The following is a 22,232-nucleotide window of genomic DNA, read 5'->3' as shown; positions in this document are numbered from 1 at the left end:
GTTTTCTCTTCAGTTCAGTTGCTCAGTCCAGTCGGACTCTTGCGACCCCATGGACTTAAGTGTAAGGAATAGTTTGTATAAAATGCAGCCAGTTCTACTACAGTGTATCTTTATGTCAGAAGACCTCATATGCAGTTTTTAAATACGGGAATGATGTGGAAGTCACCAAGGTTCATGTACAAGCTTTCCTAGGTAAGGAAAGCAAAAACAGTGGGAATGAATAAAAACTTCCAGCAGGAAAGAAAAAGTCCTCAGCCTGGCTGCTATAGTAGTAGCAGAAACCCTTTCTTCTACATATGAATTAACTTAAAAACAAGTGGCTAAGCCTCAGGCTTTCTCCCCAGGGTACTGCATTCTAGGGCCCACAGCCACTCACATGACTTGCATGCTCACCTTAGCAGCAGCCCTCATCAGCCCTGATCTTAATAAGGGTTTTTTCCCTTTGTTTTTGTGTATAATAACTTATTCATTTGCGCTGCTTGCCAATTATTCATTTTGAGTTGCTTAAATTTTTTGCTATCTGCCCCAACCCATGTTTCTTATAAATTCTATTTTTAGCATAACACTCTGAAGAGTGCAAGGTTTTCAGGAATGCACTTGTACTATTATAGCAAAAATGCCTGTACCACCGAGAATACCTGAGTTCACTAACATGACTCCCTTATTTGAAACTGATGACATGACTTAAAAGAACTTAAAGGGTACCCTCCTTTGCTACCTTCTGTTCTAGTACTGCAAAATTAGGTCAGTTAAGTAACCACAACCAGAATGGCAGAGGAAAACAAATTAAAACCACGCAATGACAAAAATGGCAAGATACAACCTACCTACAGTGGAGACGGTGGAGCCAGCCTCATCTAGTACATCCACTGATTCTGCCAACTGGAGCTGAATTTTTGGCACAACAGTGAGAATAGCCAGGACATCCAGAGCAAAGCGCACAGTGTCATTCCTGGACAGAAAGAAGAATTAGTCAAAGGGAAACTCGGATACAGCCACAAGAAACAGTCTCTGTTAAAAGAGAGACAGACAGACACAGTGGGTCAGAACTACTTACTACCTGAATGACTCTGTCCCTAGCCATGGCATCAAGAGAGGACCTGTAAGTCACCACAACACTAATTTCAAAAAACATGGGTATGGAATTTTCATCTATCAAACTGCTAAGATTAAAAAACAAAGGATAATCTCCAATGCTGGTGAAGATGAGCAGAGACAAATGCTCTCAAACTTTTGGGAGGAGAAGAAAATAGGACACTCCTCTTAGAAAATAATTTGGAAATATGAAACAAGGTTCTTAAAATGTTTGTAACCTTTGGCCCAGGAATTTTACCTTTAGGAATTTGCCCTAAGGAAATAATCAGAAGTACAAACAAGTATTTATGGATTAAGATGTCCATTATCACATCATGTAAAACAGCAAAAGAATTAAGAAAACTTACACAGGAAACAGGAATACCTGTGTTAAATTCTGGACAACTGTGCAGCTACTGACAATTGTTTCAAAAAAACTTCTAAGGACAAATGAAAAGGCTCAAAAGACAACAAAACCAAGATACAAAATTTTAAAGCCAACAATACCTAGCACTGGCAAGAAGGGAGAGAAAATGAAAACTCCCATAGACTGCTGTGGGAGAAGTCATTTTTCCAAACAATCTGGCAACATCCACTAAAGATGAGATGCAGCCACATTACAACTCAAACTGTACACATCACATCCTCAAGAGAGACCTCAAAAAGAAGTTCGTGGTACCACTCATTTGACAGGAAAAAAAAAGAGAAAAAAGGCACTAAATGCCCATCAGTAGGAGAATAAACCATAGTATAGAAATGTGCTTAGTCACTCAGTCATGTCTGACTCTTTGCAACCCCATGGAGCCCACCAGGCTCCTCTGTTCATGGAATTTTCCAGGCAAGAATACTGCAGTGGGTTTCTATTTCCTACTCCAGGGGATCTTCCCAACCCAGGGATTGAACCTGCATCTCCTGGGCCTCCTGCACTGGCAGGCAGATTTTTTACCACTGTGCCACCTGGGAAACCCAATATGCAAATATAAGAATTCAAATACGTATCAACACATAAATCTTAAACACTTAAGGGTGACTGAATACCTGAAACTTACATTAAATAAATAAGTAAAAGTAAGGGTGAAGAAAGCAAGCACAAGTAAGACTTTATACAATTTTAGAACATAAAAAGAGTACTAAATCATTGATTACACACCCACACATATGCATAGCAAAAAAAAAAAAAGAATGGAAAGAATGCATACCAAATTCAAGAAAACTGGTCACTCTGGGCTGGGGGGCAGAAAATGGAAAGGAACTGAGAAAGCAACATGCCAACCCTGAGTATGGAGTAGTTGTTATATTATTCTCTGTATCTTCATATAACTTGAGGTATTTCATTTAAAAGATGAGTTTAATTAAACACTATAATCTTAATTATGTCTATTTACAGAATTATGGAAAAGAGATTAAACAAATTAACAGAGGCTAAGAATAATTTCCATTTCTAAGGTTTTGTATATTCTAAGCAAGACCTTCTAGAACAAAATGATGTCCTTTTCATCATAAGGGACTCGAATGCAAAAGTAGGGAGTCAAGAGACACCTGTTTGGCATTAAAGGGACTTCAAAAAGAGGTTCATGGTACCACTCATTTGACAGGAAAAAGAAAGAAGACACTAAATGCCCATCAATAGGAGAATAAACTACAGTATAGATATGTTTGGCCTTGAAGTACAAAATGAAGAATGGCAAAGGCTAACAGTTTTGCCAAAAGAATGCACTGGTCATAACAAACACCCTCTTCCAACAATACAAGAGAAGACTCTATACATGGACATCACCACATGGTCAATACCAAAATCAGACTGATTATATTCTTTGCAGCTGAAGATGCAAAAGCTCTATATAGTCAAAACAATATGGGGAGCTGACTCTGCCTCAGATCACCAGCTCCTTAGTGTAAAATTCGGGCTCAAAATGAAGAAAGTAGGGAAAACCACTAACTAGGCCATTCAGGTATGACCTAAATCAAATCCCTTATGATTATACAGTAGAAGTGACAAATAAATTCAAGGGATTAGATCTGGTAGACAGAATGCCTGAAGAACTATGGATGAAGGTCCCTAATATTGTAAAGGAGGTGGTGACCAAAACCATCCCCAAGAAAAGGAAATACAAAAAAGAAAAGTGGTTGTCTGAGGATGCCTTACAAATAGCTGAGAAGAGAAGAGAAAGGGAAAGATATACTCAACTGAATGCAGAGCTCCAGAGAATCGCAAGAAGAGGTAAGAAAACCTTCTTAAGTGAAAATGCAAAGAAATAGAGAAAAACAACAGGATGGAAGAGACTAGAAATCTCTTAAAGAACATCAGAGATACCAAGGGAACATTTCGTGCAAAGATGGGCACAATAAAGGACAGAAACAGCAAGGACTTAACAGAAGCAGTAAAGATTAATAAGAGGTATCAAGAATATACAGATGAACTGTACAAAAAGTTATTAATGTCTTGGATAACCATGATGATGTGGTCATTCACCTAGAGGCAGACATCATGGAGCGCAAAGTCAAATGGGCCTTAGTAGGAAGCATTACTACAAACAACACTAGCGGAAGTGATGGAATTCCAGCTGAGCTATTTCAAATCCTAAAAGATGATGCTATGAAAGTGCTGCACTCAATATGCCAGCAAATTTGGAAAACTCAGCAGTGGCCACAGGACTGGAAAAGGTCAGTTTTCATTCCAATTCTAAAGAAGGGCGATGCCAAAGAATGTTCAAACTACCATACATTTGCATTCATTTCACATGCCAGCAAGATTATGCTCAAAAATCTTTCAAGCTAGGCTTCAGTAATATGTGAACTGAGAACTTCCATATGTACAAGCTAGATTTAGAAAGGCAGAACCACCAGAGATCAAACTCCCAACATCCACTGGATCATAGAAAAAGCAAGAGAATTCCCAAAAAAAAATCTACTTCTGCTTCATTGACCACACTAAAGCCTTTGACTGTGTGGATCACAAGAAACTGGAAAATTTTTCCTAAGAGATGGGAATACTAGACCACCATACCTGCTTCCTGAAAAACCTGTATGCAGGTCAAGAAGCAACAGTTAGAACCAGACATGGAACAATGAACTGGCTCAAAATTGGGAAAGGAGTATATCAAGGCTGTATATTGTCACCCTGCTTATTTAACTTATATGCAGAGTACATCATGCAAAATGCCGGGCTGGAAGCACAAGCTAGAAACAAGACTGCCAGGAGAAATATCAACAACCTCAGATAGGCAGTTGATACCACTTTAATGGCAGAAAGTGAAAACTAACTAAAGAACCTAAAGAAAGGTAACTAAAAAGCTGGCTTAAAACTCAACATCCAAAAAACTAAGATCATGGTATCTCGTCCCATCACTTCATGGCAAATAGATGGGCAAACAGTGGAAACAGTGGCTGACTTTATTTTGGGGGGCTCCAAAACCACTGCAGATGGTGACCGCAGCCATGAAATTAAAGACACTTTACTCCTTGGAAGGAAAGTTATGACCAACCTAGACAGCATATTAAAAAGCAGAGACATTACTTTGTCAACAAAGGTCGGTCTGGTCAAGGCTATGGTTTTTCCAGTAGTCATGTATGGATGTGAGGGTTGGAAATATAAAGAAAGCTGATCACTGAAGAATTGATGCTTTTGAACTGTGGTGTTGGAGAAGACTCTTGAGAGTCCTTTGGACTGCAAGGAGATCCAACCAGTCCATCCTAAAGGAGATTAGTCCTGGGTGTTCATTGGAAGGACTGATGTTGAAGCTGAAACTCCAATACTTCGGCCACCTGATGCGAAGAACTAACTCATTTGAAAAGACCCTGATGCTGGGAAAGATTGAGGGCGGGAAGAGAAGGGGACAACAGAGGATGAGATGGTTGGATGGCATCACCAACTCAATGGACTTGAGTCTGCGTAAACTCCGGGAGTTGGTGATGGACAGGGAGGCCTGGTATGCTGTGGTTCATCGGGTCACAGAGAGTCGGACACGACTGAGCGACTGAACTGAACTGTCCCTTGGAAGAATAGCTATGACAGATCTAGACATCATATTAAAAAGCAGACATCACTTTATCAACAAAGGTCCATATAGTCAAAGCTATGGATTTTCCAGTAGTCATGTATGGATATGAGAGTTGGACCACAGAGAAGGCTCAAAGTCAAAAAATTGACGCTTTCGAACTGTGGTGTTGGAGAAGACTCTTAAAACTCCCTTGGACAGCAAAATCAAACCAGTCAATCCTAAAGGAAATAAACCTGAATATTCACTGGAAGGACTGATGCTGAAGCTGAAACTCCAATACTTTGGCCACCGTATGCAAAGAGCCGATTCACTGGAAAAGACCCTGATGCTGGGAAAAATTGAAGGCAAGAGAAGAAATGGGTGACAGAGGATAAGATGGTTGGATTGCATCACCAACTCAATGGACATGAGTTTGAGCAAACTCAGGGAGACAGTGAAAGACAAGGAAGCCTGGCAGGCTACAGTTCATGGGGTCACAAAGAGTTGGACACAATTTGGCCACTGAACAAGAACAAAGAATAATTTTTATTTCTAAGGTTTTTGTATAGTCTAAGCAAAAACAAGTATTTAATTCTATTTTTAAAAATAAACTTTTAAAGGACATATTTATTTTTTCTTAAGTAATCCACATATGGATTTACCATTCAAAAAATGTATTTATAACCTTATTATCCTTTGAGTTTTCATCATCTTTAAAGCAATGGTCTCCAAGTAAATATAATAACCTCCTTTAATACTCTAAAAACAGTGTTTCTGAAAGTGTGCTTGGGGACCCTAGGAGTCTCTAAGACCTTTTCAAAAGGTGCTGAGATTTAAAAAATATTTTCATAATAACACTAAGATGTTATTTTTCCTTTCTCACTCTCCTCTCCTGAGTGTATAAAGAGCTTTCCAGAGGCTATGTCATGTGTGATGTCACAAAAGGCTGAATACAGAAGCAGATATGAGATCTATTGAGCCAGATACTTGATGAAAATCAGCTGGCTTTATTTTGGAAACTTTTCATAAAAAATGCCAATAAGCAATGGGTTCAGATTATTTTTAAATAAGTTGGTAAATATATTTACATTTTCAGTTTTAATTTCTAATATGCTAAATATCAATAGATAAAAAACAAAAGCTCTTAAGGGTCCTAATAATTTTTAGTACAGTAAAGGAATCTTGACACCAGAAAGCTTGAAGATGGCCACCAAAAGTATTCCTCTAGATTTAACTATCCTAGGAATTACAGTAAGAAACCTCCTGTCTTTATGGCAGTGGATGGATAGGGCAAGGAGGTCAAGAACCACAGCTTATAAACTTTGTTACTTTGTACCCTCCAGACTCCTTATCCAAAACATAGCTTTCTTTTTGCATCAGCCTCAAATAGAACCTACCCAACTGCCTGATGCCATTAGCTGTTTTTCCCTGAGCCTTGTCCAGCTCTGTCCTAATGGTGAAAACCCTACCAAAAGCAAAAAATACAGCTGTATGTGACGCTCAAATAAACATCATATATGGTTGCCAAGCAGTAGAGAGACATTTAACATTTAAAGTCTAAGTACAAAGAATACTAGACTCCAGTCTCAGGACGACTTCAACACACCTCTGCAAGCTGTAGCCACATAGATTGCATAATTTCTCTAAGAGTACAGACATGATCCTTGTCTATGGTACAGTATTTATAATCACCAAGACCAAGCACTCTATACATTTAAAGATATTTATCACGCTTAATCTAGTTTCTCAGATTCAAGTCCAAAATTTTAATTCAACAAATATTTGTTAAGCATACACCATGTGAAAACCAACATGAACATTAGCAAAAAGCCGATCTTTGAAACCTCTCTCTGGTCCCACCTTGCATAATAGGTCTTCCAATTGCAAGCAATAGAAATAAGCTGCAATAAGAGCTGGACACAAGACAGCTTGAGGAAGACTTCAGCTGGCTCCCAATACAGCTGCGCTGGGCCATATTCTATCAGAAACTCCATCATTTCCACAATCTGTTCATGAGTATATGAACATGCCTAAAAGGACAGAGATATATTATTAAAGAACTCTATCAATCTACCTGCTGTTTTCTCCAGCACAGCTCAATGCTCTAAAGATTTTAATAATAAAGCTAAATAATAAGTCTTGACACACACTTCTTGAGTCCACAGCCCACATGTGAAATAATAAATGATGCTTCATCTTTTATTTGTAACTAGACTCATAATACATTCTGCCAAAAAAGGTAACAAAATGTTCAAATTATTGGTGCATGTATTTCATACCTTAAGAAAAAGAAGCACCACATAAAATAATTGATTTCTTTTCAATATGTGACTTTTAAAACATGCAGATACTTTGTTCTAAAACATACTAATTTCAAAAATGATAGTGAAGTAAATTATAGATATACCAGGTTTCAAAAGAAAATTCCACATAGAAGCAGCTAGAATATCTATCTAGTATTTTTCACAGAAAAAAGTCCTTTCGCACACATCTCGGTTTATCTTTTAGTTTAAGTATCCCAGCGAAGTAGCAAACTTACAACTGGGAGCAAAGTAAGTTCTCGATACATCTATTTTCTTTTTTTTTTCCTTTGGAGCATGCAGCTAGGATCTTAGTTCCCTGACCAGGGATTGAACCTGGGCCATTGACGTTGAGTCATATAACCACTGTACAGCTAGAGAAGTCCCTACACCCCTATCCATTTCATTCTGCCTCCTCACAGTGCAAGTATAATCCATTAATGTACATCCCACCTGGACTCCACTGATATGAATGTGCATTTCAGGCCCAAGATGCTACAGACAATACTAACAATGTTTCTTTTTTAGACAAGGTTCTCTCACCTTGTAGGGAGGTTGAGGATGAACAAGAATGCCACCTTCAGTCCTCTGAAGAGACTGCTTCACTTGTTCCAATTTAATGGCCAGGTGAGCTTCAAAGTACTTGCGCAAGGCCATGCAGGTGTGTTTACCAGTCTGCCGGCTAGCGAATATTTCATCATCACTCAGAAGTGCACCCTGATCTTCCAAATTTAGAATCTCCAAAGTACTGATCTATTAAGAAAGGGGCAGAAGAAGGGGGCAAAAGAGAAGAACAAAAAGAAAAAGGAAAAGGAGAAAAAAGTAGAAAGATTTCAGTAGATTTTTATGCTCAAGAAGATTGATAAACATCAAAGTACATCTGTCTGTACATCATGTTAAGAGCAGACATATGAAAACAAAACACTAAACCTATATTGAAAAATGACACAGCTTTCAATCATGTTGAAAGACACAGAGGCACAAAACTGCTTTTAGAACAAGCAATTCTCCCTGTAAGATTACTATCTTCAAGGCAAGTCTACAATGGCATAGTCCTCTAACCACTTAAGAGGAAGAAAAAGTTGTGAATGAAGGAGGGAAAAAGACTTTATCCATAAAAATGACAGAAAAACCCCTCCAGTCAGAAGCTTCCTCTCTTCAGTGCTGCTGAAGGGCAGCCACATCAAGCAGGACCCCACTCCTCACAAAGAGAAGCCAATGAAGAACCTCACCAAGTTCACCAGACGACGAAGACCATCGTAGCGGTCAAAGAGTTCCAACACAGCCCGGAAGGAGAAGCAGATTGAGAAAAACATGGTAGCATGGCAGCATCCTGAGGCATGTGAACATTCCATTAGCCACAGGGTGTAGTTCACCACATCAGACAGAACATTGTGGGGATGCATGCAAACCTGCAAAGGACAAAAATAAAATACAACTGTTTAAAACGTGGGGGAAAGGAACTTCCAGAAGGTATAAAAAATTCACCAGTGTACATAGGTATCTACAAAATACAATAATCATTCCTGAGTAAGTCATTCTGATTTAAAGCTTAAGCTGTAAATAAAATTTTATGACAATCTATTCCTAGGCAGAAAACAATCTAAATTTAGAGAAATGTTTAAATTCCACCTAAGCTTTCGGAGTGTCAAACTTTGCAAATATTTTTAGCCTTTAATGCTCACAAAGCTCTGTTACACAGGTATCAGGATCACCACTTAACTAATGAAGTAGCTCAGAGATGTAAGGGACTTTCCCAGGCTGATAAAAAGTTGATAAAAGTAAGGGAGCTGATAAAAGTAACTGAGCCTTCTGATACTGAAATTTCCAAGTTCAGTATCCATTCACTCACTGATTTGTTCACACACATGGTGCTGACTCCTGTCAGACAATGAATTCTGAAGCATTACCCAGGTTTGTTTGGCACTTTTAACCACAATTAATTCTGTACAAATACACACAGATTAGGTTACTACTCTCAAAAGATTACATATCTTTGCAGAAAGCTAGATCGTAACGAGTAAAAAAATTAAAATCAGAAGATTACCCCATTAATAAATTTGCACAGAAGAATAAAGACACCACTGAGAGGAATTTACCAACTTCACTCTATCAGAAAAGCTACAATTGCATAAAATATAGAAGAATGCTCCAGATATAGAAACAAGGGTTGCTGTGGTGTCTAGGGACCCATTTCTTTTCTAATGTATAACCCACTTACATTTAAAAAAAAAAAAAAAAAACATGAAATAAAAAATCTTAACTGGAAAAACAGAAAAACCAGAGGGGTACAGTACCTCTAGAGCCCTAAGAACAACTGGAATGATTTTACTATCTCTACCACAAACTATCCTGTTAACATACACAAAGCATCATCTGTTGTTTTTATAACTGACTCGAAAATGCAAAATGTAACTCTACTGGGGGACACCTGAGAAGAGCCTGAAAATAGAATGCCCTTTCATTAAGGCCTAATCCAACTGTTTAATTGTCTCATCCAAATGCTTTTCTGTGAATGCATGAGAGTAGTCCCACCCTAAACCATTCCCATACATCTGAATAGACTGGACTTACTCTTTCCATGGCATCCTGGTTGTAGGACAGGTAATACAAGCACATGGATACACCAGTTGCAGCCATAGAAGGACGAGGAATTTCCAGTAATTTCTGTACTCCACCGTGTGCAACAAATTCTGTGGCAAACTTATTGTGGAGCAGGAGAGATGCTAGGTGCTACACAAAGAGGATACATATTACCATGGAACAATCTAGAACAAATATCTCTTCACAGAATATTAAGTTGCTAAATACAAAGACTCCTTAGAAGTAGACAACCACCCCCTCAAAACAGAAGTAAAACCAATACTGCTTAAGGGAAACAAAAAAATAAGCAAACAAAAACTGTAGAATTCGGTAACATTGCCTCCTAATACCAAAGTTTTCATGATGGTAAAAAACAAGAAATGAAGAATACTACTGTACATTATGACACACTCCTATAACTGTTTTATTATTACATATCTTCCCTAATGGATTTTTGTCACCCTTTCCATTTTAATCTTTTTAAACATAATCAGCTTTATGTTTTAGCTTTGGCCCAGTCACTGATTTACCCAAAACTCTGCTTTCTTTTAAACTGATACTTGCTTATATCCTCAAAAACAAACTTCAAAAAACTAGTACATTTCCGGTACTAATCAGAATGCACTTTAAATAGACTTTATTAATAATACATTTCATAGCCTCTCTGGGTGGACCTGAACTGGGCAATTTAAGGGCAGGGAGTGCAATGCAAGCAGCAGGCTACTCAATGACTTTGAATCCAGGCCAACATGGATGCAGCCTCATAACTAGAGCTCCCCCTCCTGTTTCTCACACCAAAGTGTCTTCTGGGTCATGAGACAGGCAGCAAGCAGGTACAGACAAAACGATACAGATTTGTAACTGATACTTGTACAAATTTCACCAAGGTCAATAGGTGTGTACCCTCTTCAGACATTCTCTCAATACACAGACTCGGACTAATCCTTGTATATAATTCAAACCCCTTCCCTATTAACTTTTCTTGTCTGATACACAAATCTCTACCACCAAGCCTTTCCCTGCTGCTGCTAAGTCGCTTCAGTTGTGTCCGACTCTGTGCGACCCCATAGAGTACTTTCCCTAAGAAACAGCTAAGCCATGTATGGTTCCCTCCCCAATACTCAGACCATTGCATGTGCTTTTTTCTCAAAACCACTACCATAAATTGGCAGTTCCACTGCCAGAATCAGCAGCAGGGAAAACAGAACAAACAAAAGGCTCAATCTTGACCAAGAAGCTTAATTCTAGTTGGCTCAACACAGCCCATACGTGGCTCACCTCACTCTTGTAGGCAAAGACTCTATTTTCACTCCTTATACTGTACCTCCATATAAGGTCTAGTTCTTCATTTACTATTTTAACCCATTTTGTTTCTACTAACTTCAATACTTACCCCTTCTCCTGCACAACTGAGTCTTCCTTTTGAACAAAACTGTACATATAACTTTCTACACTTTTTATTTCCTCATAATAAAGATCTCTTATCTGGTTTTACCCTGTTCATCCTTATTCCATTTTCTCTAACCCCTTATATGATTCTGCATAGAAACAGGTGAATAACGACACCCATTATAGGCTCTCATACAAAGACCTACAGAAATAGCAACTGCCCAAAGCCCTTCTTCCACTATTTCCTTTTCAAGACAGGACGCTGCATCTGAAAGCAATACCTTGGGCCACTGGAGACAACTTTGACCTCCAGCTTCATCCCACTGTTCAAAGTAAAATCATGAGTTTGCATACTTTATACACATACACACACACTGCATTCCACACACAGGGATACATGTTACTTTAATTTATGTCTGACCTCCTCCAAACTTAAAATTTCTGGGGTCTGCAAGTCAAATTTCATCATTTCTATTTAATTCCAATACACTTTGGCACTGTGCTGGCCAACACTGTAGTCATTGGTTACATGTGGCTAATTTCATTAAAATTAAGTTAAAAACTCAGGGGCTCAGTGGCACTAGCTACACTTTACATGCTCATTTGTGGCTAGTAGCCACTGTACTGAAAAGCACAAAGAACATTTCCATCATCACCAAAAGTTCTATTGGACAGTGTAGCTCTGGAATATCACGAATGAAATTATACCTTTAAAGAGCAAGAACATCATCTCTTTTTCAGAGGTTTTGTCTAGAAGCTACTATTTCTCAAAGAGACCATTCCTTCCTTTGTGCCCCAATACTTCTGTCACAACATCTGTATTTTAAAAAAATCACAGGCTTACATGCCTGGCTCTCTCAACCACATGATAAGCAGCAGAGACTTAATTTATTTGTCTAATACTATAAACATCACAGAACAGTACTGTGTCCATTAGTTACCTGTTAGGTAGAACTGTAATAGCCACAATGTTATTCATTCAACTTAACCTCTCTCCCTTCAGATTACCTTAATCATGAAGAGGTATGGATTTAGTGGGCTACACATACCTGCCCACCTATACTTAGCCCTTTTGCAACCTAGAAATTCCTTTACTTTCACTGAATTTGGGTATGTCCCTATTTCTTTATTCATTTTCTGATTTATACTCTAGATAACCTAACATCATACAATATGTATACAGTTAAAAACTTGGTAAGGCTCAACTCTTCTATTTAAACAAGAAATTTTCATTTGTTGCTACTGACACATCTGGTAATAGAAACATTCTAAACAATAAAATCCAGAGATGTTATATACCAAAACACATAGACAATCCACATTAATTAAATGCTTGGTAACTAATATTTTCAAGAACTTTACCTTGAGCGCCTCAAATGTAAGCAGGACATCATTAGTTTGTTTTAAGTCAATGTAGAACATCATCAACTCCCGTGATCCAAGCTGCATGAATATGGGAAGTAACTGAAATGAACACCAAAAACATGTCTTAACATTTGAATTTATTTTCACATATTTCCTGATAGAAGACTAAAGAAACCCTTCCTCCCTCCTTTATAAAGATAAACATATAAACACATTTTGTTCGAAAAGACCTTATCAGGAGTGACTTCCTTAAGACTTTACCAGTTTGACACAGACTTTTCTGTATTAGAATGAAAACACATCAATGTATAATATGCCACCACAAAATACCCCAGAAATAACACAGTAGTCTTAAAGCATGAACACTACGTTTCCCAGTAAGCTTACCTCCTGATATTCTCCTAAAGGGGTCAAATACTGGAGAATAAGTCGCTGCTCAATAGCAGGAGTCATAGGATAAAGGGTATAATTGGTGCCAATCACCCAGGGGGACATTTCTGACCAGCTGCTATTAGACAATTCAACAAACATGCGGTCTGGATCAGATGATGAAAAACCCAACTTTTGCTTGGCTTTCCTGAAACTCTCTCTGTCAGCCTGTTTTGTTGACTTGTTTTTCCTCAATGCCCCTTCTTCAAGTTTCGTTGCTGAGTTCACTCTGCTACTGGTCTTGTGGCCTGACTCAAGATGAAAGGAGATCTCCATGTCTCCAGAAGCTTCCTCTTGTTCGCCATCTACTACATCTACAGCCATGTCGCCATAGTCCATATCCACAGCTTCTTCATCCAGAGGCAAAAGGGGTTCAGAGGAGAGCTTTCGTGGGCTAGGACGCTTGCTTTCTTGCCTTGAACCTACTTCCTGAAGCTGCAGCTCCCTCAATCTTCGAAGCACTATTGCCACCTATCAATAGATATTGGAATAAAACAGATTTATCTCTTCTGTATCTTAAAAGAGTCAAGTAATTCTTACTTCCATTTAAGGATACTCAGACAGTTATCTCAATGACTGATAAGAGTACAGATCTGACAAGCATGTTGACTTGATTCCCACAGTTTGATGAAATAAATAATGGCTAAAAGTCTCATTCCTCATAAAATTTCCAAGAATCTAAACCTAAATCTAAATCTAAATCTGCAGATAAACCTAATTCACAGCACATCTGTCTGGATCATGCTGGACCAGACCATCAAATTTGAAGGGGCAGACACTAGGTATATTCAAAGTTTTTTACAAGTGTCTTTGAAAATCAAACATGAAGGTTTTTCAAACTTTTATCTGTATTCTGTTAAATACTGTCATCCACATTACACATAATTACATAAGCTATTTTTCAAGTTCACCACTTATGTTTTCCTTTAGGTACTCATTTTTTGATCTGATCCAAAACTGTAGTAGTATGGTTAGTTTAAAAAAAAAAAGAGTGATCAGGCCTGCAACTTAAACTGAATTTAAAAAAAAACAAACAATGGTGACCAGACCAGAAGAGGGGTGAATGGATGGATGAGTATGTCATAAATATAAATATAGTAAATGTTCACAATCAATGTAAGTGGTCTATATACAGGTGTTTGCTGTAAAAGTGTATTTTGCTATATGTTCGAAATTTTTCATAATCCAAATGTGGGAAAGGAAGAGGGAATGGTACTGTTTATCTGGTACAAACTATCATGATCTTTAACAAAATGAAAAACTGCTATATGCAAGTTAAAGAAAACGTACAGTCAAAACTCTTACATAACGTAAGAGTTGAAATACTGATATTATAGCTATACTTTAGTACAATGAATAAGATCTACTGACTCAACTTCAGGTAGCAAGAAAGAATGAGTGAATATACTATCTTACATGAAAAAGTCACTATGACACGGCCCTTACCAGCTGTGAGTTCTCATCCCTGTAGTTAGCAGCGATGTCTTGATTCTCCATAGCACCACCTAACAGACCAGTAGAATATGTCCTCAGTGGCTGATCAGCCTCTCGGGCCCATTTGAAAAGGTTCTCAACAATTCCTTCCTTTAGTAAAGGAAATGAAAGAGTACAAATCAGGTGGGTCAAGATCTCATAATTCCAGATATAAGCAATGACTTCAGTTGATAAAAAAAATTTTTTTAATAAAATATTTCAATATTGCTCATAAGATTACAAAATCTAAGCAAACTAAATGTACTACAGTAGGTGGTTTAAAATAACTGTGCATCTGTGAAACAGTCCTATTTATCCATGAAAACTCAAGCTAAAGATCAACTATCACATAATGTAGCTATTAAGTCCCAAAAGGTTCCATAACCAAGCGTTGGGTACTAAAAATTCTACGTGCCTCTTTGAAGTTCACATTATCAATGTCTAAGAAGTTCTCCATCAAACAAGTGTTTAACTCCACATATCCCACTCTTAGTGTTTATTATGAAATAAAATACATAAACATGTACAGTCCAAAGAAAATGAAAATCACCTCTGTGATTTACCAATGAGCTTAAGAAACAGAAACCTCCCATGTGTCCCTCCCTACCATTTACCTCCTTCCTCTCCAAAGGGTATCTACCTTCCTAAATTTTAATAATTTTGTTGTAGAGCTTTTGTTAAATGTTATAGGCTTTGACCTGTATAAACTGTGTGTGTCATATGTATTTTTCTGCCACTTGTTTCTTTTACTCAACTTTATGTTTTTTACATTCATCTATACTGTTATGTGTAATTGTCACAAACAGTACCCAACATAAGACAGGCCTTACATACAATTACTTAATCCTTGTATCAGCTTTGTATGATGGACAAAGTACTATATTTACAGAAGAGAACACTGTCACAATGAGGTTAAGTAACTTACCAAAGTCACAAAACTAGTAAGTAGCAGAGCTGGGGTCTTATCCCAGGCAGCATACCTCCAAATGCTCTTCACCTCCATGTTCTGCTGCTATTTTGTTTGCTTAACTTTTACCTTTTTGTGTGTGCAAATATGTCCCTAGAGTAGACACCTAGGAACAGAACTACTAAGTCACAGGTGTGTATGTTCAACTTTACTAGAGGCAGCCAAACTATTTTTCAAAGGGATCACAACAATTCACATTTCCGACTTGAATAGTCCATTTCTTTTAATACATCTTACTAAAAGTTGACCACTATCAGACTTTTTTTTTTTTTGTAATAAGGTGGGTATGAAAATTTAATGCTTCATTTAACTTGAATTTTCTCATTTACTAACGAGGTTTAGCATTTTTTTCATGCCTTATGATCATTCATACTTTCACCTTCTGTGAAATACTCATGTCTTTTACCAGTGTTTCATGATAAGCACAAAGTCTTAATTTTATGTAATCATATATAATAATATTTTCTTTTAAACTGTGTGCACTTTATATCTTAAACTCTTCCCTAAGGTCATGGTGTCATTCTCCTATATATTTCTAAGTTTTAAACTTTCTTCAAAAAAGTTATTAACACTCTGAACAATACACTTTGAGAAATTTTGTTTTAAAATACTTACTGATGTGAAAACAAACATTATCATCTACTTTAAGTGTCTTTCATTCTTCTTTCTGAACAGCATAAAAAACCTTAAATACTAACTCCAACTATTCCCTTCCATCTACATGTTACCCAGAATTTGTTCCCTCTTTTGTCCCCCCAAAACTGTAGTCAATATTTCTAGGTTTATAGAAGTTCTCTGAAGACATTTTCTACTATGGCCTCTACTGATGCTGTGGCAAAACTTGCTGTTAATTTGCAGGAATCTTTTTTACTCTAGTTGCTTTTAAAATCTTTTGTCTTTGGTATTCTTCTTTGGGCTTTCTGAATCTGAGTGGTCATGTCTTTCATTTATTAAGATCCTAGCCTCATCTCTCTGAATACGGCCTTTCTATTCCGTGCGTGCATGAGAGAGAGAGAAAGAGAATCTGAGTGGTCACGTCTTTCATTTATTTGTAAGATCCTAGCCTCCTGTCTCTGAACACTACCTTTCTATTCTCTTATGTATATGTGTATGTGATCTTTGTGCCCTCACCACACAGCATGTGGGATCACAGTTTCCCAACCAGAGATAAACCCATGCTCCCTGCAGTGGAAGCGGGGACTGTTAACCACTGGACCACCAGGGAAGTTCCTTCTTTTTCGGAAACTCCTTTTAGATATGTTCAAAATTTTCTAATTCTAGTCTCCATGTCTCAACTTCTTTCATATTTTTCTTCTCTTTTCTAAGCACTTCATTCTAGTTCCTTGGTTCATTTTCCAAATGGCCATTTTTCCCAGTCTTATAATTCTGATTTTTCTTTTTTTACATTCAATGATTTCTAACTATTTTAACCATTTTAAGTGTGCAATTCAGTGGGATTAAGTACATTCACAATGCTGTATAACCATTATCACTATATTTCTAGAATTTCATTATCCCAAACAGAAACTCTTTATTCCAGTTTTCAATAATGGATAGAACTGAACAGAAAATCAACAATGAAACAGAGAAGCTGAACAACACTGAAAATCAATTCAATCTAAAAGACATAGAGATAATACTCTATCCAACAAGAGCAGAATATACATTTTTCTCAAGTACAGGTGGAACATCTCCCAGAATAGACCCATATTTTAGGCCACAAAACACATCTTAATAATTTTAAAAGGGCTTACCTCTTACAAAGAATTTTTTTCAATCACAATGGAATGAAATGTGAAATCAATAACCCAAGAGAAAACTGGAAAATTCACATGTGGAAATTAACAGTCATAACCAACCAATGGGTCAAATTAGAAATCACAGCGAAATTAGTACCTTGAGATGAATGAAAACAAAAACACAACACACCAAAACTGATGGGATGCTACCAAAGCAGTGCAAAGGGCAAAATTTATATCTACAAGTACATAAAAAGAAAAAAAGGTCACAAATTAATAACCTAATTATATACTTCAAGAAATAAGAGCAAATAAAACCCAAAGATAACAGATATAAAAATAATAATAAAGTTTAGAGTGGAGATAGATAAAATATCAAATAGAAAAATATAGAAAATTAATGAAACCAAAAGTTGTTTTTTTGAAAGGATCAAAAAAAATTGACACAGGGCTTCCCTGGTGGTACAGTGTTAAGAATTCACCTTGCAAAACAAGGGACATGGGTTCGATCCCTGGTACAAGAAAATCCCACATGCTGAAAAGCAACTAAACCCATGCACCACAACTACTGAAGCACGTGAGCCCTAGAGCCCACGCTGTGCAACAAGAGAAGCCACCACAATGAGAAGCCTGGGTACTGCAATAAAGAGCAGCCCCAACTGGCCACACTAGAGAAAGCCCAAGAGCAGCAACAAAGACCCGGCACAGCCAAAAATAAATAAGTAATTTTTTTTTAAATTGACAAACCTTGAGCTAGATTGACCTCAAGAAAAAAGACGACAAATTACTAGAATCAAAAATAAAAGGGAACACATTACTACTAATTTTACAGAAACAAAGGATTATAAGGGAACTCACTGGCAGACCAGTGGTTAGGACTGTGCTTTCATGTTTGAGAGTACAGGTTAGGTCCCTGCTCAGGGAACTAAGGTCCTGCAAGCCATGTGCTGCACAGTCGAAAAAAAGAGGGGAGGGAGGATTTCAGGAGAACACTATAAACAAAAAATTCAGTAACTTAGGTTAAATGGACAAACTTCTAGAAACACAATCTACAAAAACTGACTAATGAAGAAACAGAAAAACTGAACAGACCTATAACCATTAAGGAGGGTTAAACTGTCATCAAACCCATCCCAAATAGAAAAACCTAGGACCAGATAGTTTACCTGGTAAATTCTACCAAACATTTAAGGAATTAATACCAAGCCTTTTGAAACTCTTCCAAAAAACTGATGAAAAGGGAAAACTTCCCAACTAATTCTATGAAGCCAACATTATCCTGATACCAAATACCCTGATACAAAGACAGTGCAAGAAAACTAGATATCCTTTATGACTACTGGTGTAAAAGTTCTCAAAACATACTTGCAAACTGAATTAAACAGCATCATAAGAGATTACTGTATATACCACAACCAAGTGAATCTACCCAAATGTGCAAATACGGTTCAAAATGCAAAAATCAATCTATGTAACAGACCACATTAATTGAATTCGTGTGAATTAATTCTTGTGAATTAGTAGAAAACCACATGACAGTGTCAACTGATAAGAAAAAAATCATTTGACAGAAGTAAATTTAAGGGCCTAGATCTGATACATAGAGTGCCTGATGAACTATGGACTGAGGTTCGTGACACTGTACAGGAGACAGGGATCAAGACCATCCCCATGGAAAAGAAATGCAAAAAAGCAAAATGGCTGTCTGGGGAGGCCTTACAAATAGTTGTGAAAGAAGAGAAGCGAAAAGCAAAGGAGAAAAAGGAAAGATATAAACATCTGAATACAGAGTTCCAAAGAATATCAAGAAGAGATAAGAAAGCCTTCTTCAGCGATCAATGCAAAGAAATAGAGGAAAACAACAGAATGGGGAAAGACTAGGGATCTCTTCAAGAAAATCAGAGACACCAAAGGAACATTTCATGCAAAGATGGGCTCGATAAAGGACAGAAATAGTATGGACCTAACAGAAGCAGAAGATATTAAGAAGAGGTGGCAAGAATACACAGAAGAACTGTACAAAAAAGATCTTCACGACCCAGATAATCACGATGGTGTGATCACTGACCTAGAGCCAGACATCCTGGAATGTGAAGTCAAGTGGGCCTTAGGAAGCATCACCACGAACAAAGCTAGTGGAGGTGATGGAATTCCAGTTGAGCTATTTCAAATCCTGAAAGATGATGCTGTGAAAGTGCTGCACTCAATATGACAGCAAATTTGGAAAACTCAGCAGTGGCCACAGGACTGGAAAAGGTCAGTTTTCATTCCAATCCCAAAGAAAGGCAATGCCAAAGAATGCTCAAACTACCGCACAATTGCACTCATCTCACACGCTAGTAAAGTAATGCTCAAAATTCTCCAAGCCAGGCTTCAGCAATATGTGAACGGTGAACTTCCTGATGTTCAAGCTGGTTTTAGAAAAGGCAGAGGAACCAGAGATCAAATTGCCACCATCCGCTGGATCACGGAAAAAGCAAGAGAGTTCCAGAAAAGCATCTATTTCTGCTTTATTGACTCTGCCAAAGCCTTTGACTGTGTGGATCACAATAAAGTGTGGAAAATTCTGAAAGAGATGGGAATACCAGACCACCTGATCTGCCTCTTGAGAAATCTGTATGCAGGTCAGGAAGCAACAGTTAGAACTGGACGTGGAACAACAGACTGGTTCCAAATAGGAAAAGGAGTACGTCAAGGCTGTATATTGTCACCCTGCTTATTTAACCTATATGCAGAGTACATCATGAGAAACGCTGAGCTGGATGAAGCACAAACTGGAATCAAGATTGCCAGGAGAAATATCAATAACCTCAGATATGCAGATGACACCACCCTTATGGCAGAAAGTGAAGAGGAACTAAAACGCCTCTTGATGAAAGTGAAAGAGGAAAGTGAAAAAGTTGGCTTAAAGCTCAACATTCAGAAGACGAAGATCATGGCATCTGGTCACATCAGTTCATGGGAAGTGGATGGGGAAACAGTGGAAACAGTGTCAGACTTTATTTTGTTGGGCTCCGAAATCACTGCAGATGGTGACTGCAGCCATGAAATTAAAAGACGCTTACTCCTTGGAAGGAAAGTTATGACCAACCTAGATAGCATATTGAAAAGCAGAGACATTACTTTGCCAACAAAGGTCCGTCTAGTCAAGGCTATGGTTTCTCCAGTAGTCATGTATGGATGTGAGATTTGGACTATAAAGAAAGCTGAGTGCTGAAGAACTGATGTTTTTGAACTATGGTGTTGGAGAAGACTCTTGAGATTCCCTTGAACTGCAGGGAGATCAAATAATCCTAAAGGAAATCAGTCCTGAATATTCATTGGAAGGACTGATGTTGAAGCTGAAACTCCAATATTTTGGCCACCTGATGCGAAGAATTGACTCAATGGAAAAGACCCTGATGCTGGGAAAGATTGAAAGTAGGTGAAGAAGGGGAAGACAGAGGATGAGATGGCTGGATGGCATCACCCGACTCAATGGACATGAGTTTGAGCAAGCTCTGGGAGTTGGTGAAGGACAGGGAAGCCTTGGTGTGCTGCAGTCCATGGGGTTGCAAAGAGTCAGACACGACTGAGTGACTGAACTGAAGGAGAAAGCTGAGCTCAAGGTAATGAAGAGCAGAATGAATAATGCAGAAGGAAGAATAAGTGATCTGAAAGAACACTGGAAATCACCCAAAGAGACAGAAAACCAAAATTTTTTTTAAAGTGAAAGCAACATAAGAGACCTATGGGATAATATAAACCAAATCTATGTATAATAGGGATTCTAGAAGGAGAAGAAAGAGAAAAGGGGACTGAAAATGTATTTAAAGAAATTATGGCTGAAAACTTCCCAAACCTAAAGAACATCTGAGAAGCACAGACGGTCCCAAACAAGATGAACCCATACCTACACTAAGACACATGAAAATAAAAATGGCAAAAGTTAAAGACAGAGGATTCTAAAAATGGCAAGAGAAAAACACGGAGTTAATTACAGGGAAACCCCTAGAAACACTGCAGGCCAGAAGAGAGTGGCAAAATATATTCCAAGTCTTGAAAAGGAAAAATCTGCAACTGAGAATATTCCACCAAGCAAAATCATTTAGAACAGGATGAAAAATAAAGAACTTATCAGGCAAGCAAAAAGTAAAAGAACACAGCAATACTAAGCCTACTATCATATAAAAGAAATATGAAAAGGTCTTCTCTATACAGGAAAGAAGCAAGAAGATATAGAAAGATCACACTGGAAAGTCAGTCACTTAAATTAGCCAGTATACGATCAAAAAGATAAAAAAAATCCTATTTGAGAAAGTGATGATAAACATAAGGAACAGCAAAAGGATAAAGATGAAGATATTTAAAAAAAGACATTAAAGTCATAAAATGTAGGGAAGGAGAGTAAGAAATACATTTTTTTTTTTAGAATGTGGTCAGGCCTGTATGACTGTCTAAACGAAGCAAAGAGCAAAGGTTAACATATATGTAAAACAAGACAATCACAAATCAAAAATATACAATAGATTCACAAAAACCAAAAAGAAGAGAACATAAACATAAAATAAAAGGAAATAAGCCAAAATAAAAAAAAGAAAGAAAAAGGAAAATGGAGCAAAGAACCAACTGGAACACAAGGTTTAAAATGGCAATAAATATATATGTATCATTAATTACCTAAATGTCAGTGAAGTGACTGCTCCAATCAAAAGACATTAAGTAGCAGACTGGATAAAAAAACAAGAGCTTTGCTGCCTGAAAGAGACTTACCTTAGGGCAAAGGACACACACAGATTGAGAGTGAGAGGACTGAGAAAGACATTTCAGGCAAACAGAAATGCAAGAAAAGGGGAGTCAATATTTTTATCAGACAAAACAGACTTAAAGGCAAAGGCCATAAAGCAGGACACTATATAATGGTAAAAGGATCAATACAAGACTTTACATCCAT

The 22,232-nt window shown here is 37.5% G+C and overlaps 1 protein-coding gene across 17 annotated transcripts in view; it reads right to left on the bottom strand.

The window, feature by feature from the left end:
* DCAF1 (DDB1 and CUL4 associated factor 1) overlaps positions 1 to 22,232 on the bottom strand; it is a 96,581-nt gene that overhangs the window by 27,562 nt on the left and 46,787 nt on the right. For all 17 annotated transcript variants that reach the window (XM_086367805.1, XM_086367806.1, XM_086367796.1 and 14 more), the window contains 8 exons: positions 14,567 to 14,704; positions 13,079 to 13,591; positions 12,689 to 12,790; positions 9,929 to 10,087; positions 8,587 to 8,766; positions 7,898 to 8,107; positions 6,915 to 7,084; positions 828 to 952 (listed from right to left, as the gene is read on the bottom strand). In XM_086367805.1, the coding sequence (XP_086223931.1) occupies positions 828 to 952; positions 6,915 to 7,084; positions 7,898 to 8,107; positions 8,587 to 8,766; positions 9,929 to 10,087; positions 12,689 to 12,790; positions 13,079 to 13,591; positions 14,567 to 14,704 (1,597 nt within the window). The remainder of the gene's footprint in view (positions 1 to 827; positions 953 to 6,914; positions 7,085 to 7,897; positions 8,108 to 8,586; positions 8,767 to 9,928; positions 10,088 to 12,688; positions 12,791 to 13,078; positions 13,592 to 14,566; positions 14,705 to 22,232) is intronic.

The sequence above is a fragment of the Bos grunniens genome, chromosome 22, assembly GCF_055505025.1.
Source record: "Bos grunniens cultivar Pamir isolate PY7600 chromosome 22, Bosgru_T2T1.0, whole genome shotgun sequence".
Classification (NCBI taxonomy): Eukaryota; Metazoa; Chordata; class Mammalia; order Artiodactyla; family Bovidae; genus Bos; species Bos grunniens.
Note: the sequence above shows the minus strand (reverse complement) of the source record. Positions and strands in the feature narration are given on the sequence as shown.